Source organism: Anomaloglossus baeobatrachus, chromosome 4 (genome assembly GCF_048569485.1).
Source record: "Anomaloglossus baeobatrachus isolate aAnoBae1 chromosome 4, aAnoBae1.hap1, whole genome shotgun sequence".
NCBI classification, from domain to species: Eukaryota; Metazoa; Chordata; class Amphibia; order Anura; family Aromobatidae; genus Anomaloglossus; species Anomaloglossus baeobatrachus.
In genome coordinates, this window is record NC_134356.1 from 34178641 (window position 1) to 34191658 (window position 13018).

At 43.1% G+C, this 13018-nt stretch overlaps 1 protein-coding gene across 2 annotated transcripts in view; it reads left to right on the top strand.

The window, feature by feature from the left end:
* Positions 1–13018, top strand: part of SCUBE1 (signal peptide, CUB domain and EGF like domain containing 1) — a 349647-nt gene that overhangs the window by 317315 nt on the left and 19314 nt on the right. For both annotated transcript variants that reach the window (XM_075344232.1, XM_075344233.1), the window contains exons 14-16: positions 888–1004; positions 1253–1390; positions 1984–2187. In XM_075344232.1, the coding sequence (XP_075200347.1) occupies positions 888–1004; positions 1253–1390; positions 1984–2187 (459 nt within the window). The remainder of the gene's footprint in view (positions 1–887; positions 1005–1252; positions 1391–1983; positions 2188–13018) is intronic.

Here is a 13018-nt window from a genome sequence, read left to right on the forward strand (position 1 = left end):
AGATTTGATATAACCTATTGTGAAAGGTGGATCCTGTTTTATCTACTGTATGTAGAGATATTATCAGATATTGTACATGAGAAGGAGGTGAGCTGTGACATCACCTCTCGTGAATACCATGCTATCTACTGTATATAGAGGTGTTATCAGTAATTAAAGAAAAACAAACTACTACGCTTCCCAACAGAGTATGTGTACACTTAATGCTAATGTTTAAAAATCTGTATTGTTATCAGTAATTGTACAGGAGGGGGAAGAGGTGAGCTGTGATATTACCTATTGTGAATGATGGATCCTGGGTTATCTATTGTATATAGAGGTATTACTAGTCATTGTACACCAGGAGGAGGTGAGCTGTGATATCATCTATCGTGAAAGGTGGATCCTGAGTAATCTACTGTATACAGAGGTGTTGTCAGTCATTGTACAGGAGGAGAAGGTGAGCTGTGATATCACCTATTGTGAATGATGGATCCTGGGTTATTACTGTGTATAGAGGTATTATCAGTCATTGTACAGGAGGAGGAGGTGAGCTGTGACATCACCTATTGTGAATGGTGGATCCTTCGTTAGCTACTATATATAGAGGTGTTCTCAGTCATTGTACAGGAGGAGGAGGGGAGCTGTGACATCACCTATTGTGAATGGTGGATCCTGCGTTATCTACTGTATATAGAGGTGTTCTCAGTCATTGTACAGGAGGAGGAGGTGAGCTGTGACATCACCTCTGGTGAATCCCATGTTATGTGCTGTATATAGAGGTGTAAAAAATACATTTAACATAAAAACGTCCATTATCAATAACAATTCCTGACACATCGGATTTTTTAAAGAGAATGTATCGCAGACTTTATTGAAATGACTGATGTTTCCTCACCTTCATCCAGACCCAATCGGACCGCTCATAGCCCAGAAAGCCCGCTTCAAAATTAAGGATGCCAAGTGTCACCTGCGGCCACGGGGGAAAGACAGAACAAGGGACTATGCGAAGCAGTCAGGGATGGGTAAGTGACGTGTCTGCCGTCAGTTTGGCTGCTCTGGATTCGCCACATCGTGTTCCCTACAGTCACTTTTTACCTCTTCTTAAATTTTATATGTGTCTGATATTTACCATGAGACCAACAGGCTGCAATGCACATCACGACCACTGGGCGGCCACATGTGGACACATATAGCAGAAATGTCTCCCGGCAGAGTCACAAAATCATGTTTTTTATCATTCTCGGTAACGCTTTTACTCCTCATTTTACAGAGAACTGCCATGTTACATACGTGAACCTGAAATGCGACTCTTCAAAGAAAAAAAGAAGAGGCCGCAAATCCCCATCCAAAGAAGTCTCTCACATCATTGCTGAATTTGAGCTGGAGGTGAAGAGGGACGAGGTTTCCGGTAAGCCGAGTTTAATAAGTGCTGGAATACTACAACTCTCATCATTGTCAACCATAAAGAGTAGATTTATTTACAGGGACACTGTCTTGGCTTTTGCTGTGCAGTGAATACACAGCTATTGTAATCTGGTATCTGCCATTTAGACTGGGATAAAGCTAACTGTCATATATATGGATCTGTCCTAAATATGGATTTATCATAAGTGTACGAGATGGCATAACCCCGTTAAAGGAGTGGTACAGCCAGATTACTGCTATATCTGAGGCATTTGTTTACCTGTATAACAACCAATATTTTCCCGTTTGTTTTTGGTAAAGCACCACTGCCATAGGAAGCTTCATATTCAGGCGTCATCCAGCTGAAAAAGACTTTTGGGAGGAGCCTTGTGAGTACAGTCCTATTGGCTGCTCTCAGCTAATCAGCATTCCTCAGGGAAGCTCCATTGATGCTGATTGGCTAAGACTCCACACTGATGTCCTTTTCAGTTGAATGCCAACACCCTTATATAGTCTCAAATGACAATGCTTGTTGTCAGACACACCGACAATGTGACATAAGTAATGCTATTATTTATATAGATTAATTCTTCTTAGACTCGTGTAATGCCGACTGTGTACGGAAGAGGATGGAGCTGAAGCTTCAGGCCGCCATTAAAACGCTGAGAAAGTCCATCAACAAGCAGCAATTTTACATCCAGTTTTCCGGCATAGAGTATGAAGTGGCGCAGAAGACGGCTAAGGGCGGCGAAAACCAGGAGGCGTGCAGTACGGGGCAGGTGCTGCAGGACGGAAAATGCGGTGGGTATGGATATAGATCCTATTCGGGATGTCTATGAATATCTACAAAGACCGGTGATGTCACAGGTGGCACTGTGATTGTATTTTGTCATGGAGAGTATATAACTTCTAGCATTTGGGCACCATTACATGAATATATCATTATTTTATCAAGGCTCGCCCTGGCCCCTACGGACACCCTGTGAGATCCTGCCCCTTTCCCGTGCTTCTTACATTAAATAGACAGGACCAACATTTAGAACTTCCTCCATAGGAGATTTGGGAGTGTGGCACGCTAAATTTTACAAAGCATCAACAGACTCTTCTTCAGGCTACCCACCTTTTCCCAATTCAGTTCCCGCCCCTGAGGAAGCCTTTTGTGAATCCCGCCCCCAAAGTGTTCCCAGGATGACTTTAGGTGAACATTATGGGAGCAGTAGTTTTTGTAGACTTCTGTTGTGTCCAAGAGATGGTGCAAACTTTTAAGGTCCAACATTTAGAAATTCCTCCATAGGAGATTTGGGAGTGTGGCACACTAAATTTTACAAGGAACAACAAAGAGCCAGCACCAATGTGCACTAAGGCATCAAATATTCCAAACTGCATTATAAAAATTTTTTTTTTGAGATTTTTGGCAAAAAATTGCAATTTCTTGAGCTGCTTCGCCACGTCACGGCAAATCTCATTTGAAGCAGTCCTACACTAAAATATTTTTATAAAATGTGCCATGCGGCCTCACATATAAATAGCAGAACTGCTCTCAGCAGCACTCACCTGGTCTATTGCAGTCCCGTACCCATGACTGAGTCATGGCTGTGGGCGGGACAGGTCCAAGCAAATGCTGCATGAAGTATATATATAGCCTGTGGACAAAGCCTGATGACCCAATGTGAACAGTCACCAAACGCCAAAATCTATACAGATGGAATACATCCCAAATTGGGGTGCATAGCAAGGTGGAGGTCAACCACCGACCAATTCAACAAGGAACAACAAAGAGCCAGCACCAATGTGCACTAAGGCATCAAATATTCCAAACTGCATTATAAAAAATTTTTTTTTTGAGATTTTTGGCAAAAAATTGCAATTTCTTGAGCTGCTTCGCCACGTCACGGCAAATCTCATTTGAAGCAGTCCTACACTAAAATATTTTTATAAAATGTGCCATGCGGCCTCACATATAAATAGCAGAACTGCTCTCAGCAGCACTCACCTGGTCTATTGCAGTCCCGTACCCATGACTGAGTCATGGCTGTGGGCGGGACAGGTCCAAGCAAATGCTGCATGAAGTATATATATAGCCTGTGGACAAAGCCTGATGACCCAATGTGAACAGTCACCAAACGCCAAAATCTATACAGATGGAATACATCCCAAATTGGGGTGCATAGCAAGGTGGAGGTCAACCACCGACCAATTCAACAAGGAACAACAAAGAGCCAGCACCAATGTGCACTAAGGCATCAAATATTCCAAACTGCATTATAAAAATTTTTTTTTGAGATTTTTGGCAAAAAATTGCAATTTCTTGAGCTGCTTCGCCACGTCACGGCAAATCTCATTTGAAGCAGTCCTACACTAAAATATTTTTATAAAATGTGCCATGCGGCCTCACATATAAATAGCAGAACTGCTCTCAGCAGCACTCACCTGGTCTATTGCAGTCCCGTACCCATGACTGAGTCATGGCTGTGGGCGGGACAGGTCCAAGCAAATGCTGCATGAAGTATATATATAGCCTGTGGACAAAGCCTGATGACCCAATGTGAACAGTCACCAAACGCCAAAATCTATACAGATGGAATACATCCCAAATTGGGGTGCATAGCAAGGTGGAGGTCAACCACCGACCAATTCAACAAGGAACAACAAAGAGCCAGCACCAATGTGCACTAAGGCATCAAATATTCCAAACTGCATTATAAAAATTTTTTTTTTTGAGATTTTTGGCAAAAAATTGCAATTTCTTGAGCTGCTTCGCCACGTCACGGCAAATCTCATTTGAAGCAGTCCTACACTAAAATATTTTTATAAAATGTGCCATGCGGCCTCACATATAAATAGCAGAACTGCTCTCAGCAGCACTCACCTGGTCTATTGCAGTCCCGTACCCATGACTGAGTCATGGCTGTGGGCGGGACAGGTCCAAGCAAATGCTGCATGAAGTATATATATAGCCTGTGGACAAAGCCTGATGACCCAATGTGAACAGTCACCAAACGCCAAAATCTATACAGATGGAATACATCCCAAATTGGGGTGCATAGCAAGGTGGAGGTCAACCACCGACCAATTCAACAAGGAACAACAAAGAGCCAGCACCAATGTGCACTAAGGCATCAAATATTCCAAACTGCATTATAAAAATTTTTTTTTGAGATTTTTGGCAAAAAATTGCAATTTCTTGAGCTGCTTCGCCACGTCACGGCAAATCTCATTTGAAGCAGTCCTACACTAAAATATTTTTATAAAATGTGCCATGCGGCCTCACATATAAATAGCAGAACTGCTCTCAGCAGCACTCACCTGGTCTATTGCAGTCCCGTACCCATGACTGAGTCATGGCTGTGGGCGGGACAGGTCCAAGCAAATGCTGCATGAAGTATATATATAGCCTGTGGACAAAGCCTGATGACCCAATGTGAACAGTCACCAAACGCCAAAATCTATACAGATGGAATACATCCCAAATTGGGGTGCATAGCAAGGTGGAGGTCAACCACCGACCAATTCAACAAGGAACAACAAAGAGCCAGCACCAATGTGCACTAAGGCATCAAATATTCCAAACTGCATTATAAAAATTTTTTTTTTGAGATTTTTGGCAAAAAATTGCAATTTCTTGAGCTGCTTCGCCACGTCACGGCAAATCTCATTTGAAGCAGTCCTACACTAAAATATTTTTATAAAATGTGCCATGCGGCCTCACATATAAATAGCAGAACTGCTCTCAGCAGCACTCACCTGGTCTATTGCAGTCCCGTACCCATGACTGAGTCATGGCTGTGGGCGGGACAGGTCCAAGCAAATGCTGCATGAAGTATATATATAGCCTGTGGACAAAGCCTGATGACCCAATGTGAACAGTCACCAAACGCCAAAATCTATACAGATGGAATACATCCCAAATTGGGGTGCATAGCAAGGTGGAGGTCAACCACCGACCAATTCAACAAGGAACAACAAAGAGCCAGCACCAATGTGCACTAAGGCATCAAATATTCCAAACTGCATTATAAAAAATTTTTTTTGAGATTTTTGGCAAAAAATTGCAATTTCTTGAGCTGCTTCGCCACGTCACGGCAAATCTCATTTGAAGCAGTCCTACACTAAAATATTTTTATAAAATGTGCCATGCGGCCTCACATATAAATAGCAGAACTGCTCTCAGCAGCACTCACCTGGTCTATTGCAGTCCCGTACCCATGACTGAGTCATGGCTGTGGGCGGGACAGGTCCAAGCAAATGCTGCATGAAGTATATATATAGCCTGTGGACAAAGCCTGATGACCCAATGTGAACAGTCACCAAACGCCAAAATCTATACAGATGGAATACATCCCAAATTGGGGTGCATAGCAAGGTGGAGGTCAACCACCGACCAATTCAACAAGGAACAACAAAGAGCCAGCACCAATGTGCACTAAGGCATCAAATATTCCAAACTGCATTATAAAAATTTTTTTTGAGATTTTTGGCAAAAAATTGCAATTTCTTGAGCTGCTTCGCCACGTCACGGCAAATCTCATTTGAAGCAGTCCTACACTAAAATATTTTTATAAAATGTGCCATGCGGCCTCACATATAAATAGCAGAACTGCTCTCAGCAGCACTCACCTGGTCTATTGCAGTCCCGTACCCATGACTGAGTCATGGCTGTGGGCGGGACAGGTCCAAGCAAATGCTGCATGAAGTATATATATAGCCTGTGGACAAAGCCTGATGACCCAATGTGAACAGTCACCAAACGCCAAAATCTATACAGATGGAATACATCCCAAATTGGGGTGCATAGCAAGGTGGAGGTCAACCACCGACCAATTCAACAAGGAACAACAAAGAGCCAGCACCAATGTGCACTAAGGCATCAAATATTCCAAACTGCATTATAAAAATTTTTTTTTTTTGAGATTTTTGGCAAAAAATTGCAATTTCTTGAGCTGCTTCGCCACGTCACGGCAAATCTCATTTGAAGCAGTCCTACACTAAAATATTTTTATAAAATGTGCCATGCGGCCTCACATATAAATAGCAGAACTGCTCTCAGCAGCACTCACCTGGTCTATTGCAGTCCCGTACCCATGACTGAGTCATGGCTGTGGGCGGGACAGGTCCAAGCAAATGCTGCATGAAGTATATATATAGCCTGTGGACAAAGCCTGATGACCCAATGTGAACAGTCACCAAACGCCAAAATCTATACAGATGGAATACATCCCAAATTGGGGTGCATAGCAAGGTGGAGGTCAACCACCGACCAATTCAACAAGGAACAACAAAGAGCCAGCACCAATGTGCACTAAGGCATCAAATATTCCAAACTGCATTATAAAAATTTTTTTTTGAGATTTTTGGCAAAAAATTGCAATTTCTTGAGCTGCTTCGCCACGTCACGGCAAATCTCATTTGAAGCAGTCCTACACTAAAATATTTTTATAAAATGTGCCATGCGGCCTCACATATAAATAGCAGAACTGCTCTCAGCAGCACTCACCTGGTCTATTGCAGTCCCGTACCCATGACTGAGTCATGGCTGTGGGCGGGACAGGTCCAAGCAAATGCTGCATGAAGTATATATATAGCCTGTGGACAAAGCCTGATGACCCAATGTGAACAGTCACCAAACGCCAAAATCTATACAGATGGAATACATCCCAAATTGGGGTGCATAGCAAGGTGGAGGTCAACCACCGACCAATTCAACAAGGAACAACAAAGAGCCAGCACCAATGTGCACTAAGGCATCAAATATTCCAAACTGCATTATAAAAATTTTTTTTGAGATTTTTGGCAAAAAATTGCAATTTCTTGAGCTGCTTCGCCACGTCACGGCAAATCTCATTTGAAGCAGTCCTACACTAAAATATTTTTATAAAATGTGCCATGCGGCCTCACATATAAATAGCAGAACTGCTCTCAGCAGCACTCACCTGGTCTATTGCAGTCCCGTACCCATGACTGAGTCATGGCTGTGGGCGGGACAGGTCCAAGCAAATGCTGCATGAAGTATATATATAGCCTGTGGACAAAGCCTGATGACCCAATGTGAACAGTCACCAAACGCCAAAATCTATACAGATGGAATACATCCCAAATTGGGGTGCATAGCAAGGTGGAGGTCAACCACCGACCAATTCAACAAGGAACAACAAAGAGCCAGCACCAATGTGCACTAAGGCATCAAATATTCCAAACTGCATTATAAAAATTTTTTTTGAGATTTTTGGCAAAAAATTGCAATTTCTTGAGCTGCTTCGCCACGTCACGGCAAATCTCATTTGAAGCAGTCCTACACTAAAATATTTTTATAAAATGTGCCATGCGGCCTCACATATAAATAGCAGAACTGCTCTCAGCAGCACTCACCTGGTCTATTGCAGTCCCGTACCCATGACTGAGTCATGGCTGTGGGCGGGACAGGTCCAAGCAAATGCTGCATGAAGTATATATATAGCCTGTGGACAAAGCCTGATGACCCAATGTGAACAGTCACCAAACGCCAAAATCTATACAGATGGAATACATCCCAAATTGGGGTGCATAGCAAGGTGGAGGTCAACCACCGACCAATTCAACAAGGAACAACAAAGAGCCAGCACCAATGTGCACTAAGGCATCAAATATTCCAAACTGCATTATAAAAATTTTTTTTGAGATTTTTGGCAAAAAATTGCAATTTCTTGAGCTGCTTCGCCACGTCACGGCAAATCTCATTTGAAGCAGTCCTACACTAAAATATTTTTATAAAATGTGCCATGCGGCCTCACATATAAATAGCAGAACTGCTCTCAGCAGCACTCACCTGGTCTATTGCAGTCCCGTACCCATGACTGAGTCATGGCTGTGGGCGGGACAGGTCCAAGCAAATGCTGCATGAAGTATATATATAGCCTGTGGACAAAGCCTGATGACCCAATGTGAACAGTCACCAAACGCCAAAATCTATACAGATGGAATACATCCCAAATTGGGGTGCATAGCAAGGTGGAGGTCAACCACCGACCAATTCAACAAGGAACAACAAAGAGCCAGCACCAATGTGCACTAAGGCATCAAATATTCCAAACTGCATTATAAAAATTTTTTTTTTTTTTGAGATTTTTGGCAAAAAATTGCAATTTCTTGAGCTGCTTCGCCACGTCACGGCAAATCTCATTTGAAGCAGTCCTACACTAAAATATTTTTATAAAATGTGCCATGCGGCCTCACATATAAATAGCAGAACTGCTCTCAGCAGCACTCACCTGGTCTATTGCAGTCCCGTACCCATGACTGAGTCATGGCTGTGGGCGGGACAGGTCCAAGCAAATGCTGCATGAAGTATATATATAGCCTGTGGACAAAGCCTGATGACCCAATGTGAACAGTCACCAAACGCCAAAATCTATACAGATGGAATACATCCCAAATTGGGGTGCATAGCAAGGTGGAGGTCAACCACCGACCAATTCAACAAGGAACAACAAAGAGCCAGCACCAATGTGCACTAAGGCATCAAATATTCCAAACTGCATTATAAAAATTTTTTTTTTTGAGATTTTTGGCAAAAAATTGCAATTTCTTGAGCTGCTTCGCCACGTCACGGCAAATCTCATTTGAAGCAGTCCTACACTAAAATATTTTTATAAAATGTGCCATGCGGCCTCACATATAAATAGCAGAACTGCTCTCAGCAGCACTCACCTGGTCTATTGCAGTCCCGTACCCATGACTGAGTCATGGCTGTGGGCGGGACAGGTCCAAGCAAATGCTGCATGAAGTATATATATAGCCTGTGGACAAAGCCTGATGACCCAATGTGAACAGTCACCAAACGCCAAAATCTATACAGATGGAATACATCCCAAATTGGGGTGCATAGCAAGGTGGAGGTCAACCACCGACCAATTCAACAAGGAACAACAAAGAGCCAGCACCAATGTGCACTAAGGCATCAAATATTCCAAACTGCATTATAAAAATTTTTTTTTGAGATTTTTGGCAAAAAATTGCAATTTCTTGAGCTGCTTCGCCACGTCACGGCAAATCTCATTTGAAGCAGTCCTACACTAAAATATTTTTATAAAATGTGCCATGCGGCCTCACATATAAATAGCAGAACTGCTCTCAGCAGCACTCACCTGGTCTATTGCAGTCCCGTACCCATGACTGAGTCATGGCTGTGGGCGGGACAGGTCCAAGCAAATGCTGCATGAAGTATATATATAGCCTGTGGACAAAGCCTGATGACCCAATGTGAACAGTCACCAAACGCCAAAATCTATACAGATGGAATACATCCCAAATTGGGGTGCATAGCAAGGTGGAGGTCAACCACCGACCAATTCAACAAGGAACAACAAAGAGCCAGCACCAATGTGCACTAAGGCATCAAATATTCCAAACTGCATTATAAAAATTTTTTTTTTGAGATTTTTGGCAAAAAATTGCAATTTCTTGAGCTGCTTCGCCACGTCACGGCAAATCTCATTTGAAGCAGTCCTACACTAAAATATTTTTATAAAATGTGCCATGCGGCCTCACATATAAATAGCAGAACTGCTCTCAGCAGCACTCACCTGGTCTATTGCAGTCCCGTACCCATGACTGAGTCATGGCTGTGGGCGGGACAGGTCCAAGCAAATGCTGCATGAAGTATATATATAGCCTGTGGACAAAGCCTGATGACCCAATGTGAACAGTCACCAAACGCCAAAATCTATACAGATGGAATACATCCCAAATTGGGGTGCATAGCAAGGTGGAGGTCAACCACCGACCAATTCAACAAGGAACAACAAAGAGCCAGCACCAATGTGCACTAAGGCATCAAATATTCCAAACTGCATTATAAAAATTTTTTTTGAGATTTTTGGCAAAAAATTGCAATTTCTTGAGCTGCTTCGCCACGTCACGGCAAATCTCATTTGAAGCAGTCCTACACTAAAATATTTTTATAAAATGTGCCATGCGGCCTCACATATAAATAGCAGAACTGCTCTCAGCAGCACTCACCTGGTCTATTGCAGTCCCGTACCCATGACTGAGTCATGGCTGTGGGCGGGACAGGTCCAAGCAAATGCTGCATGAAGTATATATATAGCCTGTGGACAAAGCCTGATGACCCAATGTGAACAGTCACCAAACGCCAAAATCTATACAGATGGAATACATCCCAAATTGGGGTGCATAGCAAGGTGGAGGTCAACCACCGACCAATTCAACAAGGAACAACAAAGAGCCAGCACCAATGTGCACTAAGGCATCAAATATTCCAAACTGCATTATAAAAATTTTTTTTTGAGATTTTTGGCAAAAAATTGCAATTTCTTGAGCTGCTTCGCCACGTCACGGCAAATCTCATTTGAAGCAGTCCTACACTAAAATATTTTTATAAAATGTGCCATGCGGCCTCACATATAAATAGCAGAATATATCATTATTTTATCAAGGCTCGCCCTGGCCCCTACGGACACCCTGTGAGATCCTGCCCCTTTCCCGTGCTTCTTACATTAAATAGACAGGACCAACATTTAGAACTTCCTCCATAGGAGATTTGGGAGTGTGGCACGCTAAATTTTACAAAGCATCAACAGACTCTTCTTCAGGCTACCCACCTTTTCCCAATTCAGTTCCCGCCCCTGAGGAAGCCTTTTGTGAATCCCGCCCCCAAAGTGTTCCCAGGATGACTTTAGGTGAACATTATGGGAGCAGTAGTTTTTGTAGACTTCTGTTGTGTCCAAGAGATGGTGCAAACTTTTAAGGTCCAACATTTAGAAATTCCTCCATAGGAGATTTGGGAGTGTGGCACACTAAATTTTACAAAGCATCAACAGACTCTTCTTCAGGCAATCCACCTTTTCCCAATTCCGTTCCCGCCCCTGAGGAAGCTTTTTGTGAGTCCTGCCCCCAAAGTGTTCACCTGATGACATTAGGTGGACGCTATGGGAGTGGTAGTTCTTGTGGACTTTTGTGGTGTTAAAGAGATAGTGCCAACTTTTAAGGGCTTCCCCTTTTTTCCCCACAAACATTCGTGAAGGCTCGCCCTAGCCCCTACGGACACCCTGTGTGATTTTGCCCCCCCCCCCATTGGCACTTTACAATGCTTCTCACATTAAATAGACAAGACCAACATTTAGAAATTCCTCCATAGGAGAATTGGGAATGTGGCTCACTAAATTTTACAAAGCATAAACAAACTCTTCAGGCCATCCCCTTTTCCCAACTCAGTTTCCACCCCCGAGGAAGCTTTTGTGAGTCCTGCCCCCAAAGAGTACACCTGATGACTTTAGGTGAACGTTATGGGACCGGTAGTTCTTGTAGACGTCTCTGGTGTCCAAGAGATGGTGCCAACTTTTAAGGTCTTGCCCTTTTTTTTCTGAAACCTCCCTTTTTTTCCACAAACTTTTATCAAGGCTCTCCTTGGCCCCCATGGACACCCTCTGTGGTTTTGTCCCCATTGCCACTTTCCAGTGCTTCCTAGATTATATAGACAGGACCAACATTTAGAAATTCCTCCATAGGAGATTTGGGAATGTGGCACACTAAATTTTACAAAGCATGAACAGACTCTACAGGCCATCCCCCTTTCCCAATTCCGTTCCCACCCCCGAGGAAACTCTTTGTGAGTTCAGCCCCCAAAGTGTTCACCTGATGACTTTAGGTGGACATTATGAGAGAGGTATTTCTTGTAGACTTCTGTGCTGTCCAAGAAATGGTGCCAACTTTTAAGGTCTTGCCTTTTTTTTCTGAAACCTCCCCTTTTTTCCGCAAACCTTTATCAAGGCTCTCCTTGGCCCCCATGGACACCCTCTGTGGTTTTGTCCTCATTGCCACTTTCCAGTGCTTCTCAGATTATATAGACGGGACCAACATTTAGAAATTGCTCCATAGGAGATTTGGGAATGTGGCACACTAATTTTTACAAAGCAAAAACAGACTCTTCTTCAGGCCATCCCCCTTTCCCAATTCTGTTCCCACCCCCGAGTAAGCTTTTTGTGAGTTCAGCCCCCAAAGTGTTTACCTGATGACTTTAGGTGAACGTTATGGGAACAGTATTTCTTATAAATGTTTCTGGTGTCCAAGAGATGGTGCCAACTTTTAAGGTCTTCCCTTTTTTAAGGTCTTGCTTTTTTTTTTTTTCTGAAACCTTTATCAAGGCTCACCCTGGCCCCTACAGGCACCCTCTGTGGTTTTGTCCCCCCATTGCTCATTTCCTGTGCCTCTTACATTAACTAGACAGGACCAACATTTAGAAATTCCTCCATAGGAGAATTGGGAATGTGGCACATTAAATTTTACAAAAGCATAAACAGACTCTTCTTCAGGCCATCCCCTTTTCCCAACTCCGTTCCCGCCCCTGAGGAAGCTTTTTGTGAGTCCTGCTCCCAAAGTGTTCACCTGATGACTTTAGGTTAATATTATGGGAGTGGTATTTCTTGTAGACTTCTGTGGTGTCCAAGAGATGGTGCCAACTTTTAAGGTCTTGCACTTTTTTTCTGAAACCTCCTCTTTTTCTGGAAACCTTTATCAAGGCTCACCCAGGCCCCTATGGACACCCTGTGTGGTTTTGTCGCCCCATTGCCACTTTCCAGTGCTTCTCACATAAAATAAACGGGACAAAGATTTAGAAATTCTTCCAAAGAAGCTTTGG